The 16,785-nt window shown below is 40.9% G+C and overlaps 1 protein-coding gene across 1 annotated transcript; it reads left to right on the top strand.

Annotated features, from left to right (window-relative positions):
• Positions 1-979: 979 nt before the first annotated feature.
• On the top strand, positions 980-16,039 carry ell2 (elongation factor for RNA polymerase II 2). The gene is made up of 12 exons (XM_015959366.3): positions 980-1,470; positions 3,567-3,614; positions 5,360-5,484; positions 5,591-5,754; positions 7,657-7,916; positions 8,583-8,707; positions 9,059-9,131; positions 9,216-9,885; positions 12,167-12,233; positions 12,382-12,553; positions 12,872-12,916; positions 14,160-16,039. Exons 1-12 carry the CDS (start codon positions 1,339-1,341, stop codon positions 14,274-14,276), a joined length of 1,998 nt encoding a protein of 665 aa, XP_015814852.1. The 5' UTR covers positions 980-1,338; the 3' UTR covers positions 14,277-16,039.
• The last annotated feature ends 746 nt before the right edge of the window (positions 16,040-16,785 follow it).

The following is a 16,785-nucleotide window of genomic DNA, read 5'->3' as shown; positions in this document are numbered from 1 at the left end:
TTGATGTTTAACTTGAAACAAAGGGAGTGTAATTTTAAGATACTCTTACATTGGATCCCAACTTCAGAGCATCAGTAAACACACACGGAGTGAGTCATCCACCCAAAAGCTTTACAAAATTGTTTGCACAGCAGACAACCAGTCAGACAACAATTCTGAAATTGACATGGATGCAGATAAATAGTGAGTGTAATGTAACACTGTAAACTAAACCCATGCAAATGTTGCGTCACTACAAATGTAAAACTACAATTTTCCTTTGCATGCAAATCTATTTGTTCCCTTTTTAAACCTTGTTAATGTTGTAAACATGTGACCTGTATAATTGTGTGACTAGTCAGGGGGATGGGTGGGGTAGAGAGCTGTGGTAATCTGCTGGATTCACTCAAGCCTTTCCCCACCCTGCCCATGGCTACACCGCTAATCACCACGTCAAGGGGACTGACACCGCTAGATAGTCCTGTTGACAAGGAAAGTGCACGTCCTTTGTAATAATGTCAGTTTATATGCCAATCTGGGACATATAAAGTATAAAACAAAAAATCCTAAATATATGTCAATTCTAAATGTTAGTGCTTTACATTATTATGTAATTAAATTGTATATATAATTCCAATGAATAAAAAAGGCAAAATTTTACATTTTTCATTGTTGTTTTTCTTCATGGAGACATTATTTGTTCAACAAAGGTGTATGATTGATGTTTTTGGGAAGGTTTTGAAAGTTGACGTCAGTAATTGATTAAAGAGAATACATTGATTTTAAATTGATCAGTCTAATGAAAATGCATCCCAAACGTTTTCTAAAAAGTGACTTGTCACAAAAGCTACCACTAACACTTTCAGCTGGCTACAATTAGTTTTACCATGTCAGCAACATGCAGCTGTGTGTGTGTGTGTGTGTGTGTGTGTGTGTGTGTGTGTGTGTGTGTGTGTGTGTGTGTGTGTGTGTGTGTGTGTGTGTGTGTGTGTGATGTTTGACTGAAAGGTTATGGGCATAAAGAGAAAGGGGGAACTAGTAGCTATGAGTGTTTTAACCATGTAAGGGTCGAAAAGATGAAGCAGAGTTTTCTTTAACTAAGAAATAAAACAAAAAAAACTAATTAAAATCTAAATAAAAAAAAGAAAAAGTCGATCTGCAGATTAAACGGCACGAAAAATGCAGCACTTTTAGCCTAGTTTTTAACTGGAATCACTGAATGAAGCAGGCTGAGCCGAGCTGTCTCCAGCTGTCAGCTCCAGGGCAGCGGTGATCCCTCCCAGGAGCGGGGTGAGCGCAGGGAGACCAGGCTGCTTAAGCCTCCCGCTTCAGAGGGACGATGGTGGAGGGCTGGTAAAGATGGCGGCTCTCTCCGAGGATGGGAGGTACGGATTAAATTGTGGCCAACAGAACGCAGAAAGAGTCACCGTACTGCACGTCAAGTTGACCGAAACAGCACTGAGGTCGATAGAAAACTACCAAAATAGCTCGGTGAGTGAAACAGACATTTAAAACCTTTTTAGTAAGTGTATCAGCGGAGACTTCTCGGGGCTGACACCGCTCCTCTCAGCTAGGAAGCCCAACTGCCACGCACAGCTAAGGCTACCTAGCTAAACTGTTGACAGGGAGACTTTTCGCTTGTTATTAAACTACACTAGTTTATCTCGTCCAGTTTATCAACTTAATGCGACACACGTGAACCTAGGCGTGTGTTTTGGCCTGGTTTTACGAACTGACAAACCTTTATTAACTTAAAAACTTCTTTAATTTAGTGACAAGCTTGTTAGCATTAGCTGCAAGTCGCATTTTCTCCCTCTAGTCAAGTTAACTTAAACTACTCACCAAATAAGGACATTTTATAGGGTTTAATACACGTCTTGAAGGGACATTTACGAGTTAAATTTAGTTTATTTTAATGCTTTATGATCCAGTTTTTACTTTTTATCCAATTAAATTGTGTTCAGGTGAATAGCAGGGTGGAAATATACACAAATAAGGTCGCTAAATGGAACAATATTTGATCATTTCCTGGTGTCTGAAGCATGTCAGTGACTGGTCATGTTACCATATGGTTACAGTTCCTGCTGGAAGGAAAACCTAACACCACCGCCTGGCAGGGATCTCCTGCCAGGCTCAGCCTTGTGGAGCCATTTAACCCGCTTATTACTAATCAAACAGTAGCTAAAAAGATGGTTTATGCTAGTTTTATGTCCATCCTTCACAGTCCCAGCCACGTCAAGCAACTATTTATCAGTGATGTACTGCAACACAATAATACAGAATGGCTCATTCACTCTTTAAAGCAGAACTTACATGTACAAATGACTTCAGATTAAATGCACCAGATTAAATATAACATGTTAATCCAGAACTGTTTTGGTTATGTAATCGAGTTGAGGTTAACACAGGTGAACTAATCTAGAGAAACCAATGCAGTCTTGAGTTGCAGACTCCTGAAGCCAAGTTACCTGACCTTAACTCCGTCAAGCTGCCAACAACTATACGGTTACATAACACGGGACTCTGACTAGGGATCCATCCAGGACTGGTTGCTCTATATGGAGCTGTAGTGTCCAGAGGTCTCAGTGATTGCTTTTTATGGTGCATGGCGTCTTTTTATTGTATGTTGGACACTGCACATATTTCTGAAGGCAAAGGTTTGTCTGGTTGACAGCCAAGTGAGGTTGTCTATGTAAAATATACATATATAGGTGATGTTCAGGTGTCAATGTCTTGCACACGTGTCTGCTGGCAATGGTTTAGATTAATATGTGGACATCTGAAAAGCATTTGGTTTTTATTAGTTAAATCTCACATAAGTATTCAGTCAGTTTGACTGCATTATCGCTAGGCTGAAAAACTTCTTTTGTGGCTGTCCACGCTGAAACCTTATTGGACACGTTGGTCAGTTTGCTGTGCTGGACGGCAGCCTGCCACCTCTTGCTGACTGAGCAGCCAAAACTGCCTGCTTTTTGTTTCTCTCCCTCTCAGCAATGTGCGCTGCAGCTGAACCAGTCATCGAACTATGGAAGGTGGCTATCTTTGTCGTTCTGTGGTGATGTGAAATGTGATCAGAAGAACGGTGTGAGGGAGTGGGGGAGGGAGTCCGTGACTTGGAGTAGCTTAGCCTTCTCAAACTGTGACACATTTGTCTCACACTCGTAACAGAATCTACACTTTATCTTACAACCAGTCCTTTTTTTTTAATGTGCAAAGATGTTTTGGGTTTAGCGCTGATAAAATGCACTCCAACCAGTTAAATGCAACTCATTCAGGAGTCCAGCCAACTAGCTCGGTGTGTTTGAGCTATGTGGAAAATTGGGAGTTTTGTGCTTTCCTGTCCTAACCTGCGATCTGCTGCTCCACAGCAGTCTCTGCAAAATGTGTGGCTTTTTACTTTATTTTGTTTCTCAGTCAAAACTTGAAATAAACGTGCTTCATAAAAAATCACTTCAGAGTGTACATCACTAGACAAATGTTTGCTTCAAACTTCAACTGTTTGGATAATTACAATATTTAAGAGTCATACACATTCAGTGGTTCATTTTAAAAGATCTTCGTGTGTTTAACTGTTTTGTCTATTTCAGAACGTACCTTCTTCACGACCTACAATAAAATTCAAGGGACTCCAAGGGGTAATTGCTTTTTTTTTAAAGTGATTTTATGTTGTGAGGCTTAAAATTTGAAGAACATTTTTGTATTATTTACCAGGGGTGTGTATTGGCAAGAATCTGGGAGACAATACGATATATCGCAACACCCAAAAGGGACGATGTGTAGTTTTTACCATTAATCCCTGGAAATATCCATTGAAATTTTGTTGAAAAGGAATAAAATTATGTTCATTCTTTAAAAAAATATTGGCGGCTATATTCGATGCCATGTTTCCTTCTTGCCAGCTCGGGGTTCTTCGATGATGTCTCACTAGATGATTGGCTGGACGTACGACCTACAGAAGTTACGTTACCACGTTTGAAAACATGTTGGCAATAAGAAACATGAATTTCATGACCAAACAACTAAACTCTTTCCAAAATCTATGTGGAAAAACAGAATCAAAAAAGAGAGGCGATATAATTTGGTCAAGTGGTATTGCCAAAGTTTGATGCCATCGGCTATCGCAGGACCCCGAGCAGATCTGGAAACTACAATTGGCATTCTGCAATAGCATTCTCTCAATGGACTGTGTACTGCCCCCTATCGTCAGAAAACTACACACTGCCACTTTAAAGCCAGGTGATATTTGCAATTTTTGAAGACTGAACTTAAATGGAAAACTCCGGACAGACGCTTCCAAGACACAACCCTTTGTTATCAAGCAATGTCGTACTTCTGTCATAATGAAGGTGGGAAAGACTGCTGCCACCTAGCTGTTGGAATTTGATTTGCACCACACAATGAATAGTAAAAGTTTGCATGTAAATTCTCAAATGTATTCAGTGCTTTGTTTTGGTATCATAATGTGTATCAAAAGTATTTGTGATTTTTAATGTATCAATATTTTCTTACATTCTCACTAAGTACTTTTTAAGTATTATTTATGCTTCTTTGCTTCAATAAGGTTTGTTGATAAAAAGGTTGAGCTATTTACCAGTGCCTGGACTGTTTAAAGCAGAAATCTGGAGTTTTCTAAGATGGTACCATCTAGAGGTGGAAAACTGTTTTGCACCTCAAGCCCCTCTCTATACTTCTGTGACTACAACTACAAGCAATGCCTCTCATTCATGAAAGTGCACCTCTAGCTGCCCAACAGAGCTAAAAAAAACATTGCTTTACAATTTTTTTCATTGTTATGCTGCTTATTCGTTTATATTTTTATTTTAAAGATGTACTTGTTCATAAGGCATGTTGCCAACTTTGCTTTATTCTTGATACTTCTGCAAACACACACGTACTGTGATTGACATCTTTACATAAATGGATGTCTAGCGGTATTGGCTAATGCTGAGCGGCGCTCATTTCAAATTGCATAGAGCTCTACGAGACAGTACGGGGCTAGACTATCACTTTTACGGATTTCTTAAAAATCTTACATAATTCCTGAAAGGGGAAATACTCCAGATTGCTGCTTTAAGCTGTGAATCATGCACATCAGAAAATTCTCCCTTAATATCACCCAACATATGTCCAGTAATGCAGTCTGTCTTTTTTTTTTATATACAAGCTAACTTTTCATCTTCACTTAAAGAAATGACAGTTATCCAATCCAATTTTATTTATAAAGCGCATTCAACAAGGCATTACAACCAAACAAGGCGTTGTACACTAAAAATGTTAGTTAATTAAACCGGTTAATTATATTCATATGTTCAGATCTTCATTCTCACAATATTGTTATATGTGTGTGAATTTTGTTTCTGTGCATTTATTTGTTTCACAGCACATTAAAATTCCCAAGACTGACTCCCCCTCAGACACCTTCCACAATTTTGATTTCTACTTGTCCAATGTGGGCAAAGACAACCCTCAGGGAAGTTTTGAGTGTATCCACCAGTATGTGTCAAGGTAATCGCCATTTAGCTGAATCATCTATTGCTGCCTTGCTACATGTTGCTGGAAGATAATCCCTCAGTGCCTCACCTCTCTCTCACCATCCCATCTTTGTCTACAGCTCAGGGGCCTCACACCTGGCATTGTTGGCGACGGTACAGGACAAGGTCACAGTGTGCGCCACCAATGACTCCTACCAGGTGACCCGGGAACGCATGACCCAGGCTGTGGAGGACACACGTGAACGTGGGACCAAAGTCATCAAGCCTGGGGGCCAGTACAGAGGTAAGGCCCCAACTTATGGCTTTAAAACCAGCAACTCTCTCCTCTCTTTGTCTAATTTTGTAGAAATATGAATCAAAATCCTGTTTAAAGTCCTAATTATGATTATGTGAACTGTTCTGTTGTTCCAGATTAGACGTTTGAGTACAGAGTATTTCTTTCCTGTGTTTTTAATGTTCTTTTTATGGACAAGTGGCAGTTTTATTCATGCAAATCTATATTTTCATACAGTCTGGTTTCAAATATCAGCAAATCTTGTTTAGTTATCTTGTAAAGGTTTAAAAACTGTTGCTGATAAAGGACACCACTGAAAACTGAATCTCCCACAGAGAAAATGCATGGAAACGACTTTGAAAGACCAGCTGCTGCTTTCATCTTGGACGGACTAATGCATGTTCAAGCATCAATATGACTCCATTCACATCACATTATTAATTACTGTTGACCAAATCAATATAGAACATCTTTAAACTGATTCAGAGTCATTTATGTCTTCATTGTCAAACTCATATGGGTAGATTAATCTGGATATATTGGATCAATCTGGATAGATTAGTGCTGTCTGAAATTCTGGAAGCTTCTAAACTAAAACCAAAGACCAGTCAAAAACAACAAACCGTTTGTGTTTGTTATTACGTGCGCATCACAACACGTTTTGGTTTGCAGCTGACGTGTTTAGCCACGGTTGAGGTCGGGCTAAGTGGACACTCGTGTTAGTCATATTACTACAACGCCATGTAACTGCATTACTGTTTGAGTCCCTGTTAGTCACGCACAGCTCCTTCCTGGTACTACCCAGAGTTTCCATAGTTTGGGATTTTATTTTGGACATGAGGATGCAGATCGTGTCCATGAGGGAGTCACACCATCACTTGTCCTGTGATGTCACGTAATGGATACGGCGTACACCCGTTGTATGGCACTTGCTAAAACGGTTTTTCAACTTGGCCTGAAAGGCCAGGCAAAAAAAAAAATTCAAAATGGAAGTATTTGAATACATTTCTATCTTCATCTACCCAAAAAAAGTCATAGAGCGAATGCGGGTACGGAAACGTGATCACTCTAACTCTAGAAGGGTCTTGAGTTGTTCTGATGGTTTGTAATATCTTCTTTAACACAGATCTAGGGATGGATTTGCATAGGCAGGCTCAAACAGAAACCGGCTTAGACAGAAACTGGGAAACGAGAGACGCTGCACAGAAACTTGTAGCAGCTGGTTGAACGTTGGCGCCTAATGAGAAAGATGGTGTTATGGTCCTGCTCCTAATAGGTCCTCGTAGGAACCTGAAACTCCTATTACCTGTCATTTATTTCTAATGACAAGTGAATCCGTGTTGTAAATTCATTTGCATTTGATGGGAAAATTATTACAACTCCAGGTGTGCAGAAGAGGATCTAAGGAGGAGACTGCAGTCAGTTAGGTAGTTGCCAAGGGTGATCTCACGGTACGCTCTAGTCTGCCTTCTGGCCAAGGTGGAGGAGGGGAGGTGTTTCCTTTTCCTCTCTAACTCTAATCTTTTAAAGAGCTTTAGAATTTCATAACAAGTGTGTGGAAGAATAGGGGAGTGTGGCGGCACCCTGATAAAACACACGGCCCAGAAATACCCAACAGGGCCTTACGTCGTTTAGATAACAGACAGGAAAGGGCGGCGAGGATTAGAACTGGAGGTAACCGGAGAACCGCTGGTTGGTGCCATTAGTTTAACAGCATAATACTGTGACTCTTATTCGTTTAAAGATAATCTCCCATGACTCATTGCAGGTTGCTGCTTTGTAAAAATGCATGAAAGTTGGAGAGTTTAGGTACTTTCAGGTCCTTTTAATCTTTTTCTTTTTTTATTATTCAGCGTCTTTAGCATCGCTACTATAAAATGACTAAAATACCTTTTTTTCTCTTGCTTTTAGGAAAGCAAGTGCACATTCGTAAGCCTGCACTATCAGCCCCAGATGTCGTCCCAGAGCGAAAACGCTCCACACCGATCAACCCAGCCAACACCATACGCAAGTGCCTTTCCAACAACCCCGTGTCCCAGAGGCCGCTCCGGGACCGCATCATCCACCTGCTGGCGCTCAGGTCCTACAAGAAACTGGAGGTGCTTGGCCGTCTGCAGCGGGACGGGATCAACCAGAAGGACCGCAACTCTCTGGGGACCACCCTGCAGCAGGTGATCTTTGTGGTTTAGATTACAGTTTATAACGGACTGTTTTTGAGTATTTACAGTAATATAATATTTCAGATTCAGGTTTATTGGCCAAGTAAAATTACATTTACAAGGAATTTAGCTTCGGTAGATGTTCGCTCTCTAAAACATACAACTACAATAAATGAGAATAAAAATACATAAAAAACACATAAGAACATGTATATACACACACACACACACACTCATATCCATAAGCATACTGAATAAGTATTAAAAGGTATAGTAAAAGGATGGTGAAAGAATCTACAGATTCAGGAGAGAAATAGCTGAAGGAAAGAAACTGTTCTTGTGTCTGGTAGTTTTTGTGTACAGTGATCTATAGCATCTGCCAGACATGACCATCTGATGCTGAGTTCCTGAGCAGCACAGAAAATCTGGGACAAGTGTTTTCCTTCACGTCTGCCATCTACATGCCTAGCTTGGTTATTCTGATTCACGAGGAGGCTTTGAGTTTGGCTTGATGTTAAAGACGTGAATAGAGCCGTTCACTGCAGAAGACTTGGTTTACTGGAAATAAAGCCCTAACCTGCTAAATATACTGTGCCTGCACAGATGGCAGGAAATCTGAAGTTTCTGTATGAAGCTGTGAAGGTTTCAATGTTGCTTTAGTGCATTTGTGTTTAACAGGTGGCTAACATGAATCCCAAAGACAACACGTACTCTCTGAAGGACTTTATGTATCGGGATGTCCAGCGAGACTGGCCTGGCTATTCCGAAGACGAGAAGACCCAGGTCGACCGGATCTTAGCTCGGTACAGGAACGGCCAGTTCTGTTTTATATTATTATTATTATTATTATTATTATTATTGTTGTTATTTATTACATGACCAGTTTGGTTTACAGCCATCAGGGAAAATGCTGAATAATTTTAAAATAAATGAGTAATTAAACAGGAAATTTAGACGTAAGCAGTCAGAAGTTTTATATTACTGACGGACACATCACAGTGCAGCATAGGGCTAAATGCATCTCTAATAGAATCTGTGTATTTGTGATTAATAATACGATTATAGGGCTCAGTGGTTTATTTTTTAATAAGCTAGTGATTGTTTAGTGATTTACAAACAGCAGCTGAATTACTTTCCTCTTTTGTTTTAAACAGTAAATTAGGTCTTCCTACTGAGAGAGTTGCATCAAGCAGTCCCCCTAAAGACGGATTCCCCACTTCCCCTCAGGTAGCTGGACAAATGGACGCAGAGGCAGACATTAAAGAGACACAGTCGTTGGGTTAATGGGTTTGTTTTTGTATTTTGTTGCAGAAGCGCCAGCCTGACTTTGACTTCATTGATCCCTTGGCTCCCAAGAAGGCACGCATCTCTCACCTCAGTAACCGGGGGTCCGCTGCATCTTCATCCTCCTCTGAGCGCCGAGAGGATGAGGGCAGCCCCAGCTCTAAACACTCGTCCCTACCCCCCAATGTCACCTCGGGCCCTCCCACCCACCTGCCCATATCATCTCACCCTCCAGCTCCCTCTCATCAGCAGCCCAGCCCAGCCTCCAACTCTAACTCACCCAGCACCCCAGAGGGCTGCGGCACCCAGGACCTGCCCATGGACCAGAGCTCTTCCTGCAGAGACCCCTCCCCCAGCCCCGTTTCTGCTGATGGGACCCTGCAGGACTCCTGTCGGCACCCCGTCTCCAAACCCGCCGCCTCCCCTACACCTTTGCCGTGCACCTCCCTCACTGTTACCTCCACTGTCATCACCAGCCCTCCCTCATGTAGCGGTTCAAGTAAAAAGTGTCGGAAGAAATCCAAGAAGCACAAGGACAAGGACAGAGAGAAGGATAAAGGGAAACAGACGGAAAGACCCAGCTTTAGTCCTCCGGTTGTGGCAGAGCAGGTGCAGGAGAGTCAGAGAGCTAAAAAGAAACGCAGCGCTGACGAGGAAGTGGGAGGTGCTCTTAGCAAAAGTTCTCACAAAGATCAAGGTATGGCTTCATTAATGAGTGTTGCACTAACATGAAATCCACCAAACCCAGGATTGTCGCTTACTTTATTAGGGATGCACCGATGGATCGGCATTTGATCCCAATCGGCCGATAGCGCCCCTATCGGTTTTGATCGGAGTTTTCAAAATGGATCAAAGCAGACCGATCAGGTAGGGTTGTCACGGTAACCGGTGTAGCGATAAACCCCAGTAAAAAAGTTGACAATAATAATAACTGTCTTGTTTTTAAAAAAAAAAAACTATATTATCTCGGTGGTTACCGTGGCTGCGGTGTAGGCGCGGTGACCCTTACCAGCCACCTTATCATCTGCTGAAGTTGCCGGCGGCACATGCGCACTTTGTTGTTTACAACCAAAACTTTCTTGAAGCTAAAGCTGAAATAATGGCCAAAGGAGGAGACGGCAGTGCTCAGGAGGACATTTATTATCCCTCAAAGAAGACAAAGTGGGAAGTACGGGCATCTTTTGGATATTTGAAGAATGCCGAGGGACAGCTGATAGAGGACGGCTATCCTGTTTTCAGCACGTGCAGAAAAAGTGTCTGTGAAAGGCAGCAATGCTTCAAATCTCATGACACATCTGCGTGACCATCACCCACAACTCTACAGTCAACGCAAGGCAAGCTAACGTTAGCATTTTAGATCAAATGCGTGATACGAGGATTTGGGTTGAGGGAGAATGCAACGAGTCGCTATATAAAGCAGCCGCAGCGCCGCTACCTGCATATAAACCGTGTCACGGACACCCCCATGTTGAAATGACGCCATGCATTACGGGGCTCCCAGGGGCAGATAAGAGTTGGTCTCTTTCCGAGAATAATTATGAATTTAACAATGATTACTGCCTGATGACATTTTCCCACATCTGCAAAGCTCACTGGAACACAAACCGAGGACAATATTTTCCTGATATAGGGTTTATTACTCAAGTAAGGGTAAACAAGTATCTGATTATAAGGCTACTTGAGTACTGAGTACCATCTGAACTAATATTTTTAAAATGATGACATCAAACAGACATAAAATAAGAAGTTATGGGCAAATATTGGTATTTTAAAGACTAAAGGGAAAAAATGTAAACAAATAAACAACATAATTACAAAATAACACATTTTAGGCAAAATTTAGACACAAACTGAGGACAATATTTCCTGACATACAGGGTTTATTTAATTGTGTGAAAATGTAGCACGTTTAAAAAAAAATACCGCAATAATACCGAAAACCGTGGTAATTTTGGTCACAATAACCATGAGGTTAAATTTTCACACCGTGACAACCTTAATGCAGACCATTTTAGATTAGGTTGCATTTCCTTTATTCCCAGATTATGTAGTTTGTAGCACTCATTATAATGTAGAAAATTTCTGGCCATTCCACGTGATCGGTATCGGTGATCAGCATTGTTTGATATCGGTATCGGTGATCGGCAAAAAACCTGATCGGTGCATCCCTATACTTTATTTGACTAAAGACTGTAAAATAAGTGTTTTTTATTTTATTATAAGTGTGTTTAAGCAGATGCTGCTTGTATAAAACAGACAAAACACAACTTCTGTTTTCAGGCAAACTCATGAATTATTTTCAGACCTCAACACTTGATCTCTACAGAACAGATTTTTTTAATCTTTTCAAGAAACATCCAACGCCTCAGCTTTGAACGCTCGAGTTGATAAAAGCATAATGGAAATGTATTTTATGTTAAGTGTCCTCCAGCAGAATAAATTAGCCATGTTAGGGCAGAAACTTGGCGTGAGTGAAGGGAAACCTGTACAAGCATGTAGGGTTGATCTGATTTACTAATTAGATTTAGCAGGATTTAACCTGAACTGAAGCATCTACACTTAAATGTCTGATTGTTTCAGACCAAGATGGTTTTTCCTTTTCTAAAATGGTGTGAAGGTTGGAGACAACAGCATGTCTGAGTAAAAACACTTGTTTACTTTGTTTTGCCTAACAAGAATCTTCCCTCTTGGATTGCAGAAAAAGTCCAAACCTCAATCTGAGCACACTGACTGGAAAACGTCTGTTGTTCATTTGAGAAAATGGCTTTTTCTTGTTCTGAAAAGATGTTTTTTGGAGTTTTCACACCCTCTAGTGGCCATGAGGTTTAAATCTTTACACAAGTATATTTCCTAGACCTTTCTATGTACACACACAGAACAATAACAGAGGGATGGAAGTGTGTGAACATGTAAATGACACGTAACGGATAAATTCAATGGCTGAACACATTGATTGTCATCCTTCCCTCTTTTTTCAGACAAAGAGAAGCCACTTGTCCAGTCCACTGAGTCTTCATCCAAAACTGAGATGCCTGACTACGTCGTGTGAGTAACATTAAACTCAACAGAAACTCTCCTCCAACAACTCCAATCATTTAAAAACTAATTGGGACACCAGAGGAAGGAGTTTGGAGTATTTGCATGTTTCAGAGTCACAAGAAGGAAAGAAACCCACTCGCTCCCATGTTTACAGGAAGTACACGCCGCTGGTGTCCCTTGACCAGAGACAAGGCTACAAGGATGACTTTAACGCAGAGTACGGCGAGTATCGTCAGCTACACGCACGTGTGGAGAGCATCACCCGCCGCTTCACACAGCTGGAGGCTCAGTGTCGGAAGCTGACTCCTGGAACTAAAGAGCATCAGGTCAGAAGTGTGTGTGTGTGTGTGTGTGTGTGTGTGTGTGTGTGTGTGTGTGTGTGTGTGTGTGTGTGTGTGTGTGTGTGTGTGTGTGTGTGTGTGTGTGTGTGTGTGTGTGTGTGTGTGTGTGTGTGTGTGTGTGTGTGTGTGTGTGTGTGTGTGTGTAAGCATACAGAGTATTGTGATCAGGCAAGAAGGCTCACACACGTGTGACAGTAAGATGTAAACTCATTTGTTAGGGGTGATGGATGTTTTTGTTTGGTAAAAATGTTCCATGATTGTTGTTTTTAAGTTTAACCAACGTTTGTTTTTCACCTTCAACAGAAAGTGCAGGATGAGGTCCTGAGGGAATACAAAAAGATGAAACAAGTGAGTTTTTGCACAGGCTATGATGATGTGGCATACGCTTAACCCTCCCACTGTCCTCATGCGTGACCCCGCCTGGAAAGTTGACCATTGAGCAGGACTGATGGTTTATCCCTTGAGGTCCACGTGGCAGGGGTGAGGAGTGAGCTCCCACGAGGACAGTGGCAGGGTTAAGGCTGGGCAATATGTTTTAAAAAGCATATCAATACAAATTTTATTCGTATTGATCAATATCAGTAATTATTGAAACATATCAAATTATTGGTGCAGCTTTGGCCATTTTATGCTATTCCTTAATGAACTGCTATCAATACAGAACACACAAATGCAATATTTTATTTAAACATCTTTATTTTACTAAAGCTGAACGATTTCAAGAAAAGATTGAATTCTGATCATTTTTCTGGCAGAGACTGCGATTTCAGTTTCAAATCAAGGTTCAGCGCATTGTTGACAAAATATTTACAAACATGACCGGTAATGACTTCACACCATCATAACTTTAAAAAGCTATTTGTTTATTTAATTTTTTTTATTATTGTTTGTGGTTCTTGTGATTTTTATCTAAAGAGATGCTTTATAAAAAAAACTTTCTTCTCGTTCTGCTCTAATAATGCAACGTGGCTGACCAACGTGTGTTTGGAGTTTTTATTTTTGTCTTTGTTACTTCTGTGTTGGACATCAACCTCCACTGAGGTTTGATCTGATCTACTGATCATTATTTAAACTGTCTCAGCCTGACTAGAGATGCTTGTGTGACTACAGAGAAGGTAGAGAAATGTTTGTAAGATGTGTTTCATGTTAAAACAAATATTAAAACACCAGACCTGACTGCATTAGCATAAAACCGAGTGATGCAAAGCCACTTCCTTTTCCTATAAATGGCTGCACCCTCTTTTTGGGTAAAGATGAACCAATAAGGTTCCTGGTGGTAAACAAGGAATAATGGCATCTTTGCACCCGTTCGTATTTTTATTTTCTTCTTTAAAAGAAAAAGAGAAAGAAAAGCAGAAACTTGTAGCTTTAGCCCAGCTGCAAACATCAGCTGAAGCTTACAGCTACTCACTAAATTAGGATTTGACGTGTTTTGGGGGGTTATTTTCTGACTACAGTCAAAGATCTAAGCCCTTGTGTACAGGTGCTATGTACCCAGGTGTATTGCTAGAGGAAATTGAATCACAAGCTGCTTCAAGGATCAGCATTATTAGTCTAATATTCTGACCTTTTCTCTCTCCCCCCCCCCCAGCACAACCCGAACTACCATGAAGACAAACAGCGCTGTGAATACCTGCACAACAAACTGGCCCACATCAAGCGACTGATAGCTGATTTCGACCAGCGCCGAGCCCAGTCCTGGTGCTGAGAGCACAGCACATCTTCTATCATCAGTATTGTGAACGGAGTGTCAAACCAGGGTGGGCGTGACCAACCCACTCTTATTTATTACAACACCTCCTCATCCTTCATTCCCTCCTCTTTCCTTTTGATTCCACGGGCGTCTTTACTTGCCTGAAACCGAAAACATCCGACTCGACTCCCATCTGTTCTGTTTTTTCGTTGGTTCTGGTGGAACTTGGTACCACTGGATCGGAGATAGGGAGGGAGAAAACTTGTGAAGGACACTTTCTCTTTTCAGACAAAGTATTTTGGAGCATCAAGAAAAATATTAACTTGTATTTAAGTATAAAAATTAAGAGGGAGATATTTATTTAGACTCCTAGTGTAAACAAGAGTCATCAGATGATATATTAAGTTTTGTTTTGTTTTTTCTTGAACAATGCAGCATAAATTACCAACAGCCTTATGTGTTGAACTTGAGAAGTCGCTCTGCACTCGAGTTCCAGAAATCCGAATTAGCAAATATTTCTCTGCTGCCTCATTTCCTTTTGTTTCTGTAAGATGACGTACTAGAGAAGCCTGTGAAGACAAACAGGAAATGAGGTCACCAGGCACTAGCAGTGGGGGTGGTAAGTTTAGTTGCTACAACCACAAAGGGTGATGAGGTTGGGGGTAATTAAGTCACTGTTCACAGAGCCTTCCAGCGTCTGAGCTGGGCCCAACCCCAATGAATCCACACTATGCAAAGGAACTACAACTGCCTGGAGACTTGGTGTGGGTGTGTGTGTATGTGTTTGTGTGTGCGTGCGTGGCTGTCATAAGGGAGAAAGGAGAGTTACAAAAGTGTGTTCATGTGAGAGTTATGCTGAGTGACAGGAGCACGGAGAAAAAGTTAGAAATATGACAAAAAACTTTAAAAAAAAAAGTAAAAAAGCTGCTAGTGTTTGAGCAGCCAGGATCAGGATCCACCTGGCTGGAGAGACACCTGATTCTCCTCGAAGAGATGCAAACGGATCCTCGCTTTTCACAGCGGTTCCTCTCTAGGCCGCGCCCCCTTAATGAGCCTGATAATCCAGAGGCAAAAGTCTTCTGTTTGAGTTTTTTTATTAAGAAGCCACGTCATCCTCCTCCTCCTCTAGAGGCCCCGTCAGGACTCTGGTACTTTGTTTTACATTCTTAGTGTGAATTCCACAGAGAAACAGAAGATTTCAGTTATTTTTTTCCTTTTCACGGATCAACGCGTGGCTTCTGGTCTGTACTTTATTTCAACAAGGGACAAAAAAATGTTTACAAACTTGTGTTAGGATGTTTGCCAAATATGAAATGCCTTCCTGGTTCTGCTTCCATGGAGAGGATCCTTATAGAAACTGATAAATGTTCAGAGATCATTTCTTACTCGTGTCACCATGGTGACGAGTCTCTTCATAAATAATCTCATTTGAGCTTCTCAGATATTTTGCCGTGCTGTTCACAAGTCAGTCTCTGCAGTAGACTGGTTGTTGTTCTCAGCGGTCAGAATCACTTCAACTTGATGAAACCTACACCTTGGTTTCTCTTGTTTTGGACAAAATTCTAAATTTGTATTTTGGAGTGTCCCATCAGCAGATACATGTAGACTACATGGTCTTCTGTGGCCTCAGCAACCTGGAGGAATGAAACATGTCTCGTTATGAAGAGAAGGGGATTATTACACCAGTCAGACGTGAAACTAAAGGAAATTAAGTGAATTTGGCTGAAATGGCAACATAAAATGTTCAAAACTAAATAAAAACCTTTAGTTTACCTGGAGAATGTCTGGCAGTCATTTATGTGTCACCTGATTTCCTGTTGAGTCATCACCACTCTAAAAGGTTCAAACTGTTTATTTTATAGGAAATCGTTACTCAAAGCTGAAGTTTCAGAATCTTTAATTGCAGCTGACTGAGCATTTTTTGCATTTCTGTCTAAAGTTTTTCTCCACATCTACATTTTGCTGCAAAAATGTAGGAAATTAGCATTTCTGTTCATTACAGGTCTGGTCAAAATTAGAATACGACAGTTCATTTATTTCAGTAATCCCTTTTAAAAGTGGAAAATGTATATTCGATTAATTCCTTTAACAAACTAATGTTTTTCAAATGTTTATTTCTTTAATTTTGATTATTAAAACTGACAACTAATAAGTCTGAAGTTCAATATCTCAGAATATTAAAATATCAATTAGAACCAATGCAAAAAAAGGGATTTTTAGAAATATTGACCAACTGAAAAGTAGTGTAACGGGTTACGTTTGTTGATGTTGGGAAAAGCGGAGTTCTTGTTCAGTTTCTTGTGACTATGGGGGGGGATTAAGCTGTAAGGCGTGGGTTATGGCCGACAGTAACCCAGAATAAAGAACCGGAGAACGAGTCGGGGTCGTTACACTGATGTCAGAAGTGAGTACTTCACCCTAGTTGTCGCACTCGGCTAAAGCCTGAGTCATGCTTCTGCGTCAGTGCAGAGACACGCAACGCCATTATCCATTCTTGCATAGGCCCCCCGGCACGCACGCAAGT

Source organism: Nothobranchius furzeri, chromosome 3, assembly GCF_043380555.1.
Source record: "Nothobranchius furzeri strain GRZ-AD chromosome 3, NfurGRZ-RIMD1, whole genome shotgun sequence".
Lineage (NCBI taxonomy): Eukaryota > Metazoa > Chordata > Actinopteri > Cyprinodontiformes > Nothobranchiidae > Nothobranchius > Nothobranchius furzeri.
This window is presented reverse-complemented; position numbering and strand designations above follow the sequence as displayed.

Excerpts from the sequence above, each read along its gene's own strand:
- ell2 (XM_015959366.3), top strand. The coding sequence starts at position 1,339 with ATGGCGGCTCTCTCCGAGGATGGGAGGTACGGATTAAATTGTGGCCAA. Across the intron at positions 1,471-3,566 it reads AAAACTACCAAAATAGCTCG|AACGTACCTTCTTCACGACC; the intron begins GTGAGTGAAACA and ends TGTCTATTTCAG. Across the intron at positions 12,554-12,871 it reads CTGGAACTAAAGAGCATCAG|AAAGTGCAGGATGAGGTCCT; the intron begins GTCAGAAGTGTG and ends CACCTTCAACAG.